The sequence below is a fragment of the Epinephelus moara genome, chromosome 9 (assembly GCF_006386435.1).
Source record: "Epinephelus moara isolate mb chromosome 9, YSFRI_EMoa_1.0, whole genome shotgun sequence".
NCBI lineage: Eukaryota > Metazoa > Chordata > Actinopteri > Perciformes > Serranidae > Epinephelus > Epinephelus moara.
Window position 1 is genome coordinate 19,348,844 of NC_065514.1, and position 19,800 is coordinate 19,368,643.

General features: G+C 39.9%; 1 protein-coding gene across 1 annotated transcript; it reads right to left on the reverse strand.

The window, feature by feature from the left end:
* Positions 1 to 6,908: 6,908 nt before the first annotated feature.
* stard7 (StAR-related lipid transfer (START) domain containing 7) lies at positions 6,909 to 14,048 on the reverse strand. Its single transcript, XM_050053235.1, has 8 exons — positions 13,118 to 14,048; positions 12,343 to 12,506; positions 12,149 to 12,198; positions 11,557 to 11,667; positions 9,931 to 10,013; positions 9,736 to 9,835; positions 9,555 to 9,639; positions 6,909 to 9,256 (listed from the first exon to the last, which is right to left on the reverse strand). The coding sequence occupies exons 1-8, from the start codon at positions 13,570 to 13,572 to the stop codon at positions 9,078 to 9,080; spliced, it is 1,227 nt and encodes a 408-aa protein (XP_049909192.1). The 5' UTR covers positions 13,573 to 14,048; the 3' UTR covers positions 6,909 to 9,077.
* Positions 14,049 to 19,800: the final 5,752 nt, after the last annotated feature.

A 19,800-nucleotide genomic window follows, 5' to 3' on the forward strand; every position in this document is an offset into this window, starting at 1 on the left:
CCATGTCGCATATTTCTCCAGTACAGCACGCTGTAATCACCAAATGTTTTCACCTATTGTGCCTTCATTTATCAAGTACAGCAGTTTTTCTCTCTCTGTTTAAATCAAGATAATCTAATGCACTGGTCAGCCACAGAAATGTTGCATCATTGAATCCACCACAGTAACATGGTCTCCTTCAGAAACACACCAGCACCAAGCAACAGCGTTAACCACGACCATTTCAGTCTGGCTCGGAGAAACAAAGTCGTTTAAAAAGCCCCGTCCAGCTAAGTGATTTATGTGACATTGATGATGAAGGCAGTTATTCAGGCTGGTGGTCCAACCCCCTCTCCCTGGTAGGGACGGCCACTCAGGTTAATCAGTTCATTCACTCAGACGCAGTCTGGGGACATCATACGCCAGCTGTTCACAGCTAACAAGACTCCACAGAGCAAAATAAAGAGCATTTCATCAGAGCAGGGAGCACTTTTAGAGGCTCGCATTATCTGATGTCGATATGTTGCAACATGCAGGAAGTGTGGCGGCCATTTTGTGTCTGAGCAGCTCATACTTGCCAGAGATTCAGTGGATGGCGGCAGTGTATCCGCAAAGATATAGACTATGGTATAATATAATCAGATGGAAAAAATAAAGGCTCTATAGTTTGTTGAACCAAACCGTGATGATGCATACGCTGAGCTTTTTCATTCCATTTAATACGCTGCAAAGATGTGGTGCCTGCCTTTATAATTTCAGCTCTGTACAAATAAACTCACCCTTGAATTTCATCTAACATTACACATAAAATATATCAAACAGGAAAATGTAGGCAATTAAAGATATACCAAGTAACTTTGGGGCAGTGCAGAAAATCCAATATGAATGAAAGCCACTTAAATAATCATGAATATCTGCATTTACCAGAAGAATATGAAATCAAATAACGTGCTATAGTAAAGAAAAATTACTTCAATCCCCAACAGAACAAATCCACTCTGCGTACAAGGAGAAAAAGTGCTTTTCAAAATCACAAAAATAATATTCTACTCGTATATAAAAAGCTATTCAAATGTCAGAAGTGTTATCGGGTTACACTGTCTATGATTCTGAATAATATTCATCTTGGATGTTATACGACAAAGTAGAAATGCAACAGGATCCAGGTTCATGGATGTATAAAAACCCTGACAACATGCTCTTAACACTTGCGACAACACTATAACGCTCAGTGAGGATGCTATTGAGTGTATCTGATGTTATAGACTACAGTTCTTACTAACAGAATGGCCACTTTTGTAGGAAAAGCTGCAGTGGTTGAGGGTACCAGCTGCCTGTCCCGCAGCAGCAGCAGCAGCAGTAGCAGGATCAACCCTGCTCAGACACCACCCCTTCCCCACCCCCTTTTACCCTGTAAATTATAGCAGCACTTTAGCTAATGAAAGAGTTGAAGACCGGGCACTAATAAAAGCCATTAAGTGAATAAAGCACTTCCCCTCTAACAAAATTAAAGAATCTACCCATTTGGAGAGGGAGGACTCTGTATTAATATTTATGAATTGCGGAACCGGTGGCCCCCCCAAACTCCCCAACCCGCGTCCAATCCCAGCCTGACCAAGTCCTCCTTGCCAGTGCACCTATCCCAAGAGAACATGCCAACCCCTCCTAGCTTGAAGGAGGGGCAGGAGATGGGGACTTGAAGGGTGCTGAGGACGCAGTCAGGACAGTCTGTCTCCAGTTGAGCAAGCTGGAAGACCCCAAGACACAGCTCAGAGCTCCCAGTCGCCTTCATCGCCCCTCAGCCAGCTGCACCTCACACCGACTTTGGGACCAGAGGATGGGAAGGTGGGTTTCCTTGGACAGACCAGATGTAAAGAAGTGAGTTTCCAAAGACAGCAGCTGGAGGTTTTCAGCAAAATACAGAGTAAAGTCTCATATCTGTAGTGTTGCATTGATAGTTTTTGGGGTTTTACCCAAAGTCTGAAGAATATTTTATGTTCCTTTGCTTTTATTCAGATACTTGTACTGATAAAGAACATTTAAAAATACTTTTATAATTTCTGAGTTTGAAGTGCAACTCCTGAAGCAGAGGTTTTTGTAATCCATGTCAATTTTTAAAGAAAGACAAAACACCAAAAACAAGGTAAGCATGCATAATTATGTATCACAATCATCCATGCATAAAAACCCATCACGCCATCCCATCAGCCACACTGCATCCCTTTGAAACATCCTCATTGTTCAGAAAAACAGAGGTCTGTTTCACCGCCACCGCCTACCATTTTCACCCCAAGCACTCCAATTTTCATACCATTTGGTCAACTGCAAACGCAGGGTTTCTCCTTGGCGCGTCCATTTGCATTGTGGTGTAATTTCATCACACAAAGTGGTCCAGTTGCCAGAGCTCTAAGTTGATTATCGCACCATGCCTTCTCATTTTAGTAAGATGTCCCAGGGGAGCCCGAAAGAGACACGAGAGAAGGTAACAAGATTGTCAAACCTTTTGGAGAAGCAGCTGTCTTTGCTTGATGGTATCATGACTCTTGACATTGCACTCAGTGACCGTTAACATAGTTAGGACTAAATTGCCAGAAGGGGGTTGTTTGTTTTCTCTAACTGGACAGAAAATGTCCTCAGATGGACAACAGCAGTGTAGACAGTCATGCTTGAGTCCATTGGTATCTGTAGATCAAGAGTTATTTTTGAAGTCAATTGCATGTAAAATCTGAGAGACTGGACTCTATGAGATGCTGCGGCTTCTAACAAGATCACTGACGAATTACCCAAACTGTGTTTCCATCGATCAGTTGAAGAACACCCAACAGACTGATGGAGAACTAATTTGATTAAGCCAGCATTCCTTCGGCCTGCTGTAAATCATTTCTGAAAAATGTTTAATATTTGAATGCTTGTTTCATAAAATAGTGAGAGTTTTTGGACTTTTTTTTTTTTAAGTCGTGTCTGGTAGAGTCGGGCGTGAAGGGCGGGAGGGTGGGGTTTGACGCAGTTTGTACGCAGTTAGGGTGTAGCCCTTTTTCTCCGCAGTGAGTGTGACCTATGACTAATCGCTTTTTTTTTTATTCTGCAGATGTTTCTTAACCGCAACTGTGTTACTATCTTTTTCTAATCATTGTGTGAACCAATGGTATGACTTTTATTTTTTAACAATCTGTCGATGAGCTTGGATCTCCTCCCTCACACCTTTGGACTTTTTCGACTCTTGGACTGCAGATACAAATCAAACCGTGGGGTTCTTCAGCTGTTATAATCCAGAAAATACTTTGACGGTGATGTATTTCTTTTTAGAGTTTAATACTTGATGAGCTGGCTGACGAAAGCAGAAAGACATTTTCTATTTTACTGATTTTCTTCCTTTACCCAAAAGCAAATGACAAAGCTGTTAAGTTCCTCGGATGCCTTGTGTTGAGCGGGATCATCTGTGATCGGTGTTGGGTTTTTTGCCTTCGCCCAGGACCCCATTGTGCTTGATCTAACCATGCAGTGCGTCTTCTGTCCATGGTTGTGCCAAGCACCTTGGAGGCTTGTGAGCACTATCGGCCTTCTGTTCTGACCTCCCGAGTGATTTAAAAAAGCTCAGATTTTCATTTTCAAGTCAGTGGTGTGCCTGTGCATTTCTAAAATTTAACAATTTAAATGAAATAAACGAAAATGGGGCAATAAAACTCAAGTATTTGGAGAAAAAATTAAGACTACAAGGTACAAAAGGACCACCATCATATGATAGTTGGCTCTAATTTTGTTTTTAATGCTACTCCTGTTGTTTTATCTCGTCATGTACTCTAAGATGTCGGACCGTGACCAATAAATATCATATTAACATCCTGTGTGTTTTATTGGCTTTTTTAAAAATGTTGAATAAAGGGCAAAAATCGATTTTCAAATATATATAAATATATACAGGGAGAGTGGGGCTCACAGGTTTTTATAGCATTCATAAAGATAAAACATTTTTCTAAAAGCTGGTTGGTGTCAATGTGGCAGATTTGTGGAAACGATCAATTATTGTAAGTGCTCCGTGGCTTTTAACTACGGCTGATGATTTCAGACAGTGGAGGTCATCCATTAAAACAATGTGCACTCGGTTAAGAATGCGGACACAACACTGATCTGTAAATCAAACCCTGAGACACACAAGCCCATGTGTTTTAGACAGAGAGTTCATGTTCTTGAAGTGATGATAAAATTATATTAGTTTTGTCTCTATGCAGCACTTTTGTTGTCCCATATGTCACATCATAACTCCTGCATTAAACCAATACATTTTAAATGATTAAACCAGACTTGTCCTTTCTTTATGACATGTTTTAATAAATGCAGCCTTCATGTGCTGCAGATAACGTGCAATGTAAAATACTTGTGAGACTTTTGGGTATGAATCACTGTCAGAATGACCATTACCGCAACGAAGTGCACCACAAGCCTTGTCTTGTCATGTTGTACTGAGTCAGCACGCTCTATCCTGGAGAAATATTTATACATGCATTTGTCATATCCAACCCAGAAAAAATACACCCCCCTTTGTTGGAGACTTTTAATTTCAGTAGCAGCGTGTGCCAGAGTTAAAATGATAGATTGTCATTGTTGGCTAAAACTTTATTTTATGGGTGCACTCTCACCGTGGATGAGGTGATGTAACTCCTAGCTGCTGTCTTGAACACTGCTATTACTTATTACTTATTTCAAATACAATTCATTAACTTAATTTATTTTTAAAAAAAATCAATAGTCTTTTTTCACATTGGAAATTTTACTTGACATAGGAGAAAATGCCCAAGACTTACTTAAAAATTAACAATGGCTCTGTTCTATTCAAGCATCCCAGCGTGTCATGACAGTGAGCCAGCACGCATGATACAAGGACCCCTTAAACCAGGGCTGTTCAATTACAAATTTAACTGGGCTGGGTTTATATATATATAAATATATATATATATATATATACATATACATATATATACATATATATATGTATGTATGTACATGGCCATGTACATGTAGGCACATGGCCCTCCTCAACATAATACAGAAACAGAATAAAAAAGAGCATTTATACCATGTCACCTGACTTTGGTCTGAACACACTGTACTGAGTTATTTAGGTTTTTCAACATATACTATGATTTATTTATAGTTAGTTATACATGGACTTCCTTTGTTTATTTTTTCTAATGCTTTGTCTAAAGGAGAAAGAGAAAATCTTCAAGGAGGCACATTTGAGTGTCTCCAGCTTGTTAGCTTAGGGAGATAGAGGACTGGTTTGAAGGTCAGAGGATCAGAGTTCAATTCCCAGGTGAACAGTCTGTCTGTTTTGCAAGCTGATGTCTGAAGGAGAAAGTTAAAATGCCAAAGAAACACATACAAAATGTCTCTGGCCTGGTAGCTCAGGCTGTTAGCTGGTTGGAAGTCCTTAGGTTGAATGTTTGATCCTAGTCCAGGGCAGGTGAATTTTAAAGGCCACTGTCCAGAGGACAGAGTGAAAGGCTCCGTGAAACACAACAGAAGTATGAGGTGGAATACCTCAGGCTGTTAAAGAGCTGCTTGGGAATTCTGAGGTCAGAGGTTTGATCCTTATTCAGGGCAGGTAAATTTTAAAGTCCAACGCCCAAATAAAAAAGGTTAAATGTGCCCAGAAGAAAGAGTGTCTGTGTTGGCAGGATAACTCAGTGGTTAAGGCTACTGACCTTAGTGTGGGAGACTGGGGCTCACATCCGATGCTGCCTCAGGAATATGTTACGACAAGGGGGAGCCAGGATGCCAGGCCAAAGTGGGCATTTCAAAATGCGTTATGATTATTACTAAAACAGTTCATTATGGCAGTTAGTATGTAGTGGGCTACATTCTGTAAAGAACTACTATGTAGTGTGGATTTGGGACAGAGCTACACAGTGGTGTAGGGTAGTCACAATGGGTTCCAGTGCATACTAGTTATTAGTTATGAAGTACACACACATATAAACTAACGTTATATCTATCTATACTTGCTGCATGGTTGTTGACATGTCACTAAGAGCAGCACTGATTCTGATTACTGGCAAGCTGTTGCATTGCTGTTAGGAGGGGGGGGGTTATCTGTGGGTATACAACTGTCCATAAAAAGGCAAAGGAATTTAATTTAGTGAGGTTTGCTACCTTCTTCTGCTCTTTTTACTGCCGCTTCTGTGTTTGAAAGGCAAGACAGCTCGCTCGGCTTGCAGATGTGCCAAGTTTGTCAGCCTTGACAGATTATGCAACTAAACTGTCTACAATATATCATATCTTCTCCACACATGATCAAAGAAATTCAACAAAGAAAATAAGAAAATATTCATTAAATTTAATTGTTTTTTGTTCGTTTTTTATAGTTGAAGAACAAGCATATCATTTTGTTGAAGATTTCTACTGACTGTTATACCAAAAACAAAAAAGAGTAAAGACAGAAATAAAGACCAGAAAACCATGACAGTGATGGGCTTGCCTTTTCGAAGGAATATTTAGCAAATGGCCCCCAAATTAATTCTTTGAACACGTGTATTTCTCATGTGGCAATCTGAATCACCACAAGGGCAAGTTCTCTGCCCAACACATTGTTGAAGGACGCTTACTCTCTCCATGGCCCCACCCCACAGGCCCCAGGGCAACCACACTGCCTGTATTTACGCCACTGGAGCTACAGGTTTTAGCCAGTGGAGTAAGTTTTGTTCCAAGCAGATCAGCAGAGCACACAGTGCTTTCAGTAAACTGTGGAGCCTCTCTGCAGTCTGTCACTGACCTTTTGCCCAGACAGGGAGTATATAGGTTTACACATTATCCCATTAGACCAGACTACGATGGCTGCTTTACACAAACAAAAGGCTAATCACCCCTTTTTTCCTACCTAGACAAGGTCAGAACCAAGCATGCTCTGCAATCAGCAGCTGAACACAGAAAGATACACATGAAGATGTTTATTTGATTTGATTAGTCGCTCTTCCATTTCAATCAGCCATGAAATCACAGGGTGACAAGTGCACCAGCTCATAACCACACAATAGTATTCATAGGTAATCCTCATGATGTGGTGGCTAATCACAACAAACGTTCTACTGCCTGTAGGAAGAAGTAACAAAAACAGTATGTGACAACTCTTTTAGACTACTGCAGGTGGCACGCAGGTGTCTATAAATGACCGTTAACATGTTACATTCACAAGCTGAACATTAGCAAACGTTGCATAATGTTAAATTAGATTACGATGATCTCTTTAGAGTCTCACAGTTCTGTTTGACCACACAAGAGATAAATATAAAAAAAAAAGCATTTCATTTTCTCCCTCGCACTTTCAATATATCAGTGTTTCACAACTTTCACTGCCCCTTTTTTATCCTTCTTTTTTTTGATCAAACAGACTGAAATACTTCACAGTATGGAAATACACACAATGACAACGGGGATATATTAAATCGGGGATTCTTATACATGTGGGACCTTCACAAAAGTGGATGCCACTATACTGTTTGATCTTGAGACAGTTACTGCAGCTGCTTCACTCTGATGTACCACCTACAAGTATGAGATTTTTAATACACATAAAGATGTTTTAAACACAAATGAATTTCAAGATTTCTGTGCCAGATTGTCAGGCTGTAAACAGTGTACTTTATTAGGCGATGTTTTCCCACACAACGTGGAGCTCTTTGTACATTCATAACACCCCTGCAAAAAGTTCATTAGGAAAGCAACAAGGATGATTAGGAAGGATGAGTTATGGACTATCAGTAGGATCCACATTAATAATAAAGACTGATGAATCACAACGCAGGACAAACATGTAACAGAGCTTGTTGTACTTATAAGAACAGGGATTTCCAGTATTCAGGCAACGGTTTTATGAATGTACAAGATCAACTGTAACACAAAGAAAACACAAACACCCATAGCTCCAACAGTTCAAACTTCAGTGATGTCTGCTACAACTGCTGTGGACACCAAGATGACAAAATAATTTCTGAGCTGAAATGGGACAACTTAATTTTTTAACTTAATATGAAATGTAAATAAATTGTGATGTGGCACAGGTGGTCCAAGTTTCTTCGACAAAGGGGCATGGGTTTATTGAAATGTGTCTCTGTAGGCATGCCTTGCTAGTGAGAGTAAACTGAAGCGCATCAGTACCTTTGAGCTGAGGATTTATGTGGTTGTTATAAGACACTATGCCCCTAGTGCTGAAGGACTGGTTCATCTTCAGAAGGCTGTTTTGTCAACGCTGGCAGTTTCAACGGTTACACAGACACGGTGAGATGAACAGCGTGAAAACTCAACTGTGCCAATGGCAAAACAGCGCAATCCCCAAAATACAATGTACGAGAATGTTCATTTTCAATTCTTTGGACAAATTTTCCAGTAATGGCATCATTAGTTTTTTTAATCCATCCCATCCAGACACATAAAGATCAAACACACACTGTGAGCAAACAGGAAACCAGTTGCTTTAGTTGCATGAAAAAATGTGGTAGAAAGTCCTCAATTCTTCATCTGTAGGTGCAGAAGTTTTGGGTTTCACCGTCCAGTACTGCATGACCATTTCCACAACATCTCGCTGTAATCACACCACAGACACTAATACAGTAATGTGGCTGCATTCGCTCTGAACAGCCTTTGAAGTCAAGCCTTGTCAAACAGTGGAAGACAAGACATAGAACGTTAAAATGGGAGAAACTGCATCTTGGCAAAAGCATCTCTACAATTAGGAACTTTGGCTCGATCTTACCAATGGCTCTTGGACCTACATCATTACCAATGGCGGCAAAAAATGCCACTTTGCCAAGCAAAAACAGTGCCAATGCCAGCAGTCTGGGTGAAAATTTCTATGGCAACGTTTCCCAAAAAGGACAGGTGTCAGCTGTCATCGGTACGATTCATTGTTCTTGTGACATCTCATCAGCAACCACTATAACCATGTCTATGGAAGGACATACTGTATATCTGTCTTTAACGTAGGTTGCAGCTTCCATTTGCAGTTCATGCAATCTACCCAAAAAGATAGGCTGGAGGGTTTGAGTCGGGTTCAAGTGCGAGCGAAAAACAGACCAACATAACCTCTGGTCTATAAATTCTCCGTCTCAAGCGTAGATCTGTCCGGGACCACCTGTGTGTGGCTTTTCTCCACTGAGCCGCTCCTGGCTCTGCTGGCGGTTGTTGTCACTGGATTTAATGACACCTGCGTAGTCGTGAATCCCAACTTCTAAATTCTTGGCCCTCAAGGCAGCAGTATGCAGCTTTTCCAGAAAATCAGGCATACCTGCCAGGAGCAAAGAGAGAGCCTCCTTATTATCTGGGTGAAATATGCATACTCAGTGGGGATAGGATGAAATGTACGAGAGGAAAGAAATACACACCCAAAGTATAAAAATGCACATAACTCTAAATGTTAGAGTAAAAAAAGATGCTCTACATTTGCATAATCCAGCTTCATAATGTCATTTTAAATGGAATAATACTGGGTTTTTGACCCAGCAAGAAATCAATAATAAAATATGATTCTAAAGATCATTATTATCAGCAGCTCTAAGCAGTTTCAACAAGTGAAAAGAACTCACCACTTGACACCATCCAGCTCACGCAGTAACGGGGAAAGACAGTCTGAGGATCATCACTGTAGGTCAGCAGGTAATCGAATCCATTCTGTGCAGAAAAACACACTCAAACTCAGCGACTACAAAACACAGCACCCTGGATGCAAGTTAAATTAATGTGTGCAGCAACACATTCACCACAAACCTCATCAAAGGACTTGTGAGGGCGGATGACCATCTTTGACTGGTATGAATGGACTCTCACAAAGTCCTGAGTCTCTGGGACTCTGGGATGCTCCACGGCTCTGTACAACAGAATTACAACAAGTTAATAATTTAGTAATGTATCAAAAGCTAAACCATATTTGACTTCAGAGAGATATTATGTTTGAAGTCTCACCTGGATACCAGGATCATCAGGTTGTTTTCTATATCCACGTCATAGCGACGCACATAAACATAGTCCCTCGAGTACATGGGATACTGTGAGGAGAGATTAGACAAGATTAAATAACAGCTGATGTTCTAAAATAGAAACTGATAGATATATTGAAACTGAGTTCGTAGTTTCTCTTAGAGGGAACCTTAAGCATATTTTCAACCTGGACCCTATTTTCCCATGTTTTTGTTTCTAAGTGACTTGTGACTGCCAGCCCAAATCCTGATTGGATCCTGACTGATTTTTTAGAAAGTCTGGACAGCAAAATACAAAATGCCATTTTTGCAAACTCAGGTCCAAAACCACATTTGGAAGGGGTTTGAAATGTGATTCCGATCAAATTTCTACAGATTCGCTCACAGCTCTGGCTGCTGAAATAGTATTTGAAACTGTCTTTTGTGTAACATTACTGTATCACTGAAGCAGAGCTTTTCCAGCTAGGCTGTGTGCAGGAGTCTGCATTAACCTTTGTGCTGCTCTGGCAAGGGCTCTTGTGCGATCGAATCTCTTTTAGAAGCTCTGTAATCGAGCCTTGGACTGCAGTGTCTTTTTGAGACTTTGTAAAATGAATCCGTGATGATAAATCTGACACTGAATGTCTTCTGCGATTTTTCATCCATTTTTTCCATGTTGAAAACCATTCCAGTTGAGGTTAGCCTCAATTTCTGATGCTTTCATACTGGCAAGCCGCGTCATCGGCATAGCTACTGACGCCTTGTTGTTACCACAGCTACCCGTGCAGGTAGGTTGGTATTGTCTAGACTCACAAATCCAATCTGATCACCTGCCAATAACAGTGCAGACAGTCCATCTTAAAGATCCGCTTTGAAAAACAAATCTGATTTGGCCGCAGTCTGAATGTAGATTAACTGACTGATGGGAACAACAATTTTTTGAAATTGGTCCAGTATTGAGCGAGACCACTTCAGCCGGCAGATGTGAAACTGGCTGTAATGTAACTACTTGGTTACCTCTCGGTAAGAGCGCTGTCAGTGTTTGTCCACTAAAAGTGGTTGTTATGCCACCGACAGGCTCAGATTGTTTTACCTTTTGCCTGATCCAGTCTGTTATTGTGTCTATTCAAGTCTCACTCAAGGAGTAGTCTCTTCTGAAGTTTAATGAGTTGAATTGTTGCAGAAAGACAAGCACGATCAGACCAGATCAGGCAAAAGGTCAAGAAATACATTTTATTTATATGTGGGGTGCTTTCCACAATATTGTCAGACACTTTCAGCAACAATCTGCACCTGTCAGTGGCAAAAACAAGAATGTTAAGTGGACATACACTGACGTTGAGAATGTGCCCCAAAGATTACACTGGAGCCCATTTAGCAACTGCAGTGGTCTCTCTCAAAACTGGACCAGTTTCAAAAATTTCCATTCATCACTTAGACACAAAAACATGGAAAAATATGGTCCAGGTTAAAAAAATACAGACCACAATATTGACCACACAATAAGCCAAGGTCAATCACTCTTTGCTTGTACAACGAAACAAGGAAGGAAAACTACCTACAAACACACACATTATGCAATACAAACAGCCATCTCCCCTTTAGGCATGATAGCAAATCAACAGAAACTCACAGGAAAGTGTGTAGCCCAGTGCACAACTTCAGAGCCTGTGCTGGCATCTCTGTCCACCACTTCAAGCTTGATAACCAGAGAATCCCACTTCTTTCTGTACTCTGTATCCAACTGGGAGAAAGGGGAAAGCATAAGTCAAGGGTAAGGTGCTTAATATAGCACCTAAAGTGAGTGTTGCAGTTGCTTTTGTGCCACACACGGGCAGTGCAAACATGTCGGTTATGCAAGAGCGGCTGGGTAATGGAAATGCAAAACAAGCTGTCAGAGATATACCATGAACACACAACAGAACAAAAGTGACGGGTGAAAGTCCAACTGCTATGACTGTTAAATCTTCAAACTACCAGTTATATTCACTTGCATAACTGTGATTAGTATGCAAAGATTTTCCATGGCTCATATGTTAGACTTCAGGAGTGAGGACATTGCTGCACCCATATAACCCTGATAATGCTGTTCTCCTCCCTGTGATGGTTTTTATTACTGAATGCCAGTATCCCAGTCAAATAAATTATCTATGCCACTTCATTCCTACATAAATCAAGACCAACATTGTCCTGGTAGCATGTAACAAGAATTGAAATGTCTGTACCTGTACATTGAAGAACTGCCTTGGGGTGACATCGTTGTAAGAGCCCAACACTGCAAGTAAAACACAGAGAAATGCTGTTTCTTCAGACTAGTCACACCAGTATCACCACAACCAAAGTACTGGGAAAGTTAAATGTGTGCTTTATCTGCATTTCAGAGACCTGATAACACATATGAGATTGTAAGCTGGCTGACCTTTGTATTCATAGAGGTGACTGTTGGGTATAGGGCGCTTCCACACTTTGAAGCCCTTCTTCTCCATCACAACTTCCCAGCCAGGTTCCAGCTGTCCGGCCACTGTACCTGTAGCTGTGTTCAGACATTTTACAGCCTCCAGTGCCTGTAGCTCGAGTCCACACCTTCAAATGGATGCAAACAACAGGACGGGTTGTTTAGCATGCTGCACAGTTGACACTACAGATTATAGTCACATCAATATGGAATGCTGCACTGTAAATACAAACGGAAGGAAACACTATGTTAAGCATTTTAGTAATGTGTTGAGCTGCCAGAACAGCATCAATGCTCCTTTGAACAGCTTGTACAAGTTTCTGTAACTCTACACTAGGAATAAACAACACTTCTTCAAAAGGATATTCCCTTATTTGGGATTCTGATAATGATGCTTGTCTGATGTGTTAGTCTAAGAGCTCCTGTAGGCATTCAACTGGGTTGGGGTCTGGTGAATGCAGCCCATAGCACAGTTCACATAATTTTAATACTTAACCATTCAGTGAAACCCTCTTATCCCCTGTATAGAACTACTGTGCTTGATGCTGCGCACTTTGCACATATTTGCTGTTCTGTGAACACACTGTACATATTAACTCTATTTGCTGTGTGTGAACTTTTGCACATTTCATATATATTTTGACAAATGTCTACACTCACTCTGCTTGTATCTGCAATGTGTCAATCAACAGTATGTCTTAAGTGCAAACATATGTGAATTTAAAGGAAGATTTCAAACCTGCGAATTTCCTCATCTTGAATCTTCTCACTGTCCCACATGAAGATACCAGCCAGGGCCGCGACAAGTTTCCCAGTGGGGGCGTGCTTGCTCTGAAATCTGCGCCATATGTTGCCCACCAGGGTCCACTTGGTCCGCTCGGAATAAAGGTTGGAGTAAAGCTCGCCGACCTGGCAAGCACGCCGGAGCCTCTGGCCGGTCACAAAGCCGCAGTGGTCCGCAAATATGGACAGCAACCCCTTCCTCTTTTGACCAGACCCCGCGGCCTCAGATGCACCCACACCTGCCCTCTGCAGCCAGGACAACAACAGGCCCATGTTCCTGCCCAGCCATGGGAAACTCTCAAGCTTCCCTTTGCCCTCCTCGACAGCCCGTTTGATTGTCCTGCTGCTCTGAAGCCTCATTGTGTTTACACCAATGTCGCAGATCGGACGACGGGGCACAGAGTGAAACATGACAGCTGTGACCGTGACAGTGCCCAAAGACAAAAATCAATGCCAGCAAAGTGCAGCAGCTAGCTAACGAACTTCACAGCCAAAGCTAACGTTAAATGTCTGCACAAATGCACCATGAATTAACTTTACATAGATGATAACAGGGACTTTTGGCCAGCCAAACTCATAATTTCACTCTGCTTGTAACGTTACTTAACGTTATCGAGTTAAACACGCGACATGTAGCGTTAGCATTTAGCTAACGTTATCTGTCAACAGCCCACAAATAAGACACGGACAAGCCACACCCAGCACCGCCGCACTTACTTCTAAAGCTAAACTCTTATAATAAAACAGTAAATTATATCGTCTAATGTAACTCGAACACAAATATCTACCTGCGTGAATTTCCTGGAGACAGCCTCGCGTTTTTGAAACTCTTACAGTGCACGCATTTGACCTCCTCTTCCTACTATCTCCCACACGCCTACTCGGAAGCCCCGCCTTACAAACTGAATAGCGGGCGTTCATTGGACACTTGCTGCGCCAGCTCAATTCTGATTGGTTCCAGTGGGAGCCTGTCTTAAATTGAGCTGCTTGGGCACCAGCATGTGCGCCAGTCCAGCTCCAAGCAAAGCTCCCCCACTTTTCAGTTTCTTCGATGAACTGGGATCAGATTTGACGTCCTAGCTGTTGTTTATCTGCTGTAGTGTAGAAGGAGAAGGGTGTCAAACCTGGTCCAGGATCAGTGTCTCCAGACAGCTGAACCCTTTCTGGGGAGAGGAAGTTCGTGTCGCCCTCCAGCGGTACTGTTCAAAGTCACAAGTATCATGCCTTCACCACGTGTGTTTGAGCTGGAAACATTAGACATAGTATGCGTTATATCATAAGACAACATTCACGATTTTGTGCTTAAATAAACGTATTTTACTGACCGGAAGTATATGTGCTATTAAATGTGCTGCTGCCTAAAAATGCGTCTTTATAGAGTTGTTCTTGCAGTGACCTTGCTGATAGGCTCAGCTTCAACCATTTGACCTTAAAACTGGTGTTCTGATAAAACTCTTGTGACAAACACTTCTTTATTAGTTATATTTGCTGTCAACTGTGAAGGAGCAGTGACTGGTTGTTACTTCATACCCCAACACTTACTCAATGTTGAAATTTATGTAAGTATTTTGGGGGAAAGACACTGAAAACTACAATAAAAATTGTAAAGATATGGTGTAAGAGGGGTTGCATTGGACTGGGTGAAAAGCCTTATGGGACATAGGCAGCAGTTTGTGTAAATGCATGATTACGTATCATGCCTTGACATTACTGTTGGTGTCCCACAGGGGTCAGTATTGGGTCCAACACTTAATTTTGTACATAAATGATACATGTATGGTGTTCAGAAAATTAAAATATGTTTTATTCACGGACTAGTGCTCTTTGTTCTGGGTAAAATCTGCAGCAGCTTTTGGAGGAGGTCACAACAGAAAAAAATTATATTAAAACAATGGTTTAGCATAAATAAATTGTCTGTAAAGTTGAACAAAACTAAATGTATGTTGTTTGGAAACCGCAGTACAGACACAAAAGTACAGATGATGATTGATAATATTGATGTGGAGAGAGTCTATGAAACTTGTCAAATTTCTGGGGGTGATTCTAGATGACAAAAACTGCTGCAAACCTCATATCAATTATGTAAGAGCAAAACTGGACATTCTGTATTCATCACTTGTACTGCCGCACTTGACTTACTGAGTGTAAGTTTGGGGCAACACTTACAAAAGCAACTGTTATACTTCCTTCAAAAGAGCAATCAGGACAGCACACAAACTGGGGTACACGAACACACTGTTTTTAAAGTCACATGCATTGGAATTTTTAGATCTCGTCAATCCACTTCCAGGAAACATTCGAAAATGTTTTGGGACAGGGGTGGGGTTATAATTTAAGAGGAGAATATAATTAAAAAAACAACAACAATGTGTTACAACTAACAAGAGTCTATGTATTTCAGTGTGTGGGATGGACTTGTGGAATGGGCTGCGTGATGAGTTGAAACAAAGCACAAATCAATTTTAAACAAGGTACAAAAAAAGATATTTTTAGGCAGATATATAGATGCGGAAAGGTTGTGTGAGAGTGCATATATATTTTGAAACACTGGGTGGCACTAGAACTGCAAATCACTTATTTATTTAATTGGGTGGTAAATAGACGGGTGGTAATAGAAAGTGCGGATATTTATTTATTTGTATATTAGTTGTAAATACATTTGGGGATTTGTTGAAATAATATATGAGTTAAAAGAAGAAATGTAAGACAGAGGTAGGGACAAATAAGTTTAAAATTTACCTACTACTTTGGGACACTGTTATCTTTGTCTTGCAAAAAAAGTATTGCAAAATATTAGCAGTAAAATGCACTTAAAGTATCAGTGTTTTATTATCTAAGTATACTATTTGTAAGTATCAGTGTTTTATTATCTAAGTATACTATTTGTTGGTTATTATTAGTTATGCATTGATATATAGCCTAAGCAGCATTTTTTGTTGCAAAAGGTTAAGATATGGGTACGATGTGCCCTTGTGCACACTATCATGCACATACCATACCGTCCCCTCACATGATCAGAGATTTGACATTGGATAACACTGACATACATGTTACCCAGCTATCATCACTGCATATCTGTATAAACAAAAAATACCAAAGAAAATAAGAAATTATTGATTTAATTAAACAATATTAATTGTTGATTTATAGGTATGGAAGAAGCATACAATTTTGTTATAGATGCCAGGTCTTGTTTTTTTTTTTTTATTATTATTTTTTGTTTTGGTTCAAAATAAAGTCATTCATTTATTCATTCACTCATAAAAGACTAATTTTGACAAGATACCACAGACAGAAACCTTGATTATCGAGATGTTATTAAAGGGAATATACACCAGATGGCGTTGTTTAACCATGCAGAGAACAAGAAGTGTTGCCACAGACGAGCTTGGAGTCTTGCATATCTGGTGCAAGCTGAGTTCTTTGTTAAAATGACACAACTCAAACTTTAAAAAAATAGGTATATTAGAGAAGTGGGCTCATTTCTTTTGATCAGCAGATGCACTGTATATGCACTGCACTCAACACTGAAAAGGCTGAATGGTATCAGGTTCCCCAGGAATCAATGGAAGCAACATGTTAAAACATTCATAAATAAAAAAGGGCAGAGGTAATGAAAAAAAAATATTATTATTATTATCACTATTTATAGTAATATGTTTGACTATAGTATAATTACATTGATGAAATGAGTGGAACTAGACACTGTAAACAAGAGAAATAGCCTTTTGTTGGCTCAATTCATAATATTTTATTTTAAATCATGTGTGTTGCTCATGAAAACTGTGAAGGCTCTCAGTATCATAAGATCATGAGACAAGATGTTTTTTTTAAAGAACCTCGTGCAACACAGCATGTGCTATTGCCTCATTTTTCTTATCTCTAACACAAACAAATCCACAGTTTTGGCACTGCTCTGAGGAGTTGTAGTGTATTTTGCATCAAGGAAAATAGTGACATCCCATCAGGGATCCTTTCAGTGAGACATCTGACCATTGGGTATAACGGTATAAAATAATAAGCAACCCTACATTGTTATTTCTAGTATGTTTGGATTGGGTCAGTATAACCTTCTCAGGACAATTGAAGGGGGAGCTAGAAAAACAAACATCAGCAAACGTGAATTACGAGCTGTTGTCCTTTTTGTCTCCTTTTACGACATTGACAATCCCACTATCTTATCTTTTATAAGTCGAGGTCACTTTTCTGGCCACCGACAAGAAAGTAAACAAGCAAGGTTTGCTGTAAACGTAAGTCACTGCTATATTTGGCCGATGATGAAGATAAATAACACGCAGAGGGCATCTTTTTGATGTTATGAATGGTATTTTGAGGATGACATGAGTAAGACTGGCCGCCTGAGCAGTTATGAAACAGATAATCGCCACTCCTTCCTTTGTGAGATGATGCCTTCAGGGGCTAGGATAAGAATCGTAAGCGCAAGAGATCACAGCCGACCCCAAACGTTGCCCAATGGGTTGGGAATGAGGAAACTTTCCATGATCCACAAAAGAGGTGACGTCAGTAAGGCTGTAATAGAAAGAATAATTATATGTACTGTTAGGACTATTACAACACGATCCTATGTAAATAAAAAGCCCACTGTGGTGTGTTCATTGAACTCTCACTGTTTCCCTCGCTGCTGTCACGTTTAGGCTTCAGGCACTAATAGCAATAAACATATTTTGCTTGTTTAACACCTCATCCATTCAGTGTATCACGTCCCTCCTGAACACAATAAAAGGAACAGTCGCCAAAGAAAACTACTTTTGTTAGAGGGTGAATGTTGTTATCATTTCCGGTCGGGTGCACTTGAATGAATGACAAGTCTTCTGTAATGCAGTCAACACCATCCCCGCCACCCGCGTGTTTTCCTGCACTGTTTTGACGGGACACACTGTTCCCCTTATTTGGGAAAACAGTGGTTACTAGGCGTAATTGCGGTTTTCACTTTTGTTGTGTTTGTTTATTTGCCTGCAGGGTTACGTTTGAAACGTGTGACGATTTAGGTCATCATCAAAGCATTAGTTTTACGAGATACAGGGGCACAGAGAGATAGACAGATAAAGATAGATCACACAGGCAGTGGTGGAGGAAGTACTCAGATCCTCGCCCAGTGCAAAAATACTCCATTGCATATAAAGGCACAGCACGCATATTTGCTCTACACTGTCATCTTTTGCACATCCCATGCCTAATATACCCTGCACAAAACTTGCTAGCTTATAATGTAATAGCTGTATTGCACATATTTGCTATGTTGTAGTGCTTTTTGAAAGTATATTTGCACTTTTTATGGTTTATGTTTTTTCTATTCTATATTTAAGTTCTTGAGTGTTGCAGTACTTTGCTTTATTTTCATTCCTCTTTATATGTTTATTGCATGTTAAATGTATGCACTAATGCCAAAACAAATTCATTGTAAGTGAAAACCTACTTGGCAATAAATACTTTTCTGACTAAAAATGTTTATTAAGTACTGCAAAATATTAGCAGTAAAATGCACTTAAAGTATCAGTGTTTTATTATCTAAGTATACTATTTGTTGGTTATTATTAGTTATGCATTGATATATAGCCTAAGCAGCATTTTTTTGTTGCAAAAGGTTAAGATATTGGTACGATGTGCCCTTGTGCACACTATCATGCACATATCGTCCCCTCACATGATCAGAGATTTGACATTGGATAACACTGACATACATGTTACCCAGCTATCATCACTGCATATCTGTATAAACAAAAAATACCAAAGAAAATAAGAAATTATTGATTTAATTAAACCATATTAATTGTTGATTTATAGGTATGGAATAAGCATATAATTTTGTTATAGATGCCATTAACTATTGTGCAAAAAAAGAAAAATAAACAAGATGGGTTTGTGTTTTTCAAGGGCATATATAGTAAATGGCACTGTTTTTAATTTAATCAGAGTTTTTCTTTGGACACAGGCATATTTTCAAGGTGATAATCAGTCATAAGGGCCCACACAATACTACAGGGCCCACTCTCACTATAGGACCCCAGTGCAACCGCACTGCCTGCACTACACCACTGGATAGTGTTAATTTAAATGTTGTTGTGTAGCTTAACCTATTGCAGTATACTGTATTTTATAAGCCCACCATAGTTTTTTTTAATATATAATAACTTGATCCCCAAAGTAACAAATAAATACAGTAATTAAATAAATATAGGCTAATGATGTACAAAGTAACCCATAAAATTTCCCTATTACAGCAAATTTGCTGCAGTGGAAGCAGCATAAAATTAAAACACTTAAGTACAGGTCACTTTGTATTGTACTTCAATATGCACAGGTCCTGAATATGGGCTACAAGTATGTGAGTTAAGTGTCCTAGTAGTAGCCTATAATAATCGACAGTAAGTGTAACCATTATTTGGGGCAGTGGATTCAAACCAGATTTTTTACTAGTGTTTGTAGCTTACGTTAACCATAATAATATATAAAAGATAAAAGTAAAGTTGTAAAAGCAGACTTTGCTGTTAAGTGGGATGATCTTAGATCAATCCACATTCATGAACGCATGATGAGTAAAAAAAAAAAGAAAAAGAAAAAGAAAAGACAGGCTTGCTGACAGCTGGGCGGTTGGGGGCGGGGCTTCAGGGGGTGTAT

Coding starts and splice junctions, on each gene's coding strand:
- stard7 (XM_050053235.1), bottom strand. CDS start 13,572: ATGTTTCACTCTGTGCCCCGTCGTCCGATCTGCGACATTGGTGTAAAC. Junction 12,199..12,342: donor TCACCTCTATGAATACAAAG/GTCAGCCAGCTT, acceptor TTTTACTTGCAG/TGTTGGGCTCTTACAACGAT. Junction 9,836..9,930: donor CTGATGATCCTGGTATCCAG/GTGAGACTTCAA, acceptor TCTGTTGTACAG/AGCCGTGGAGCATCCCAGAG.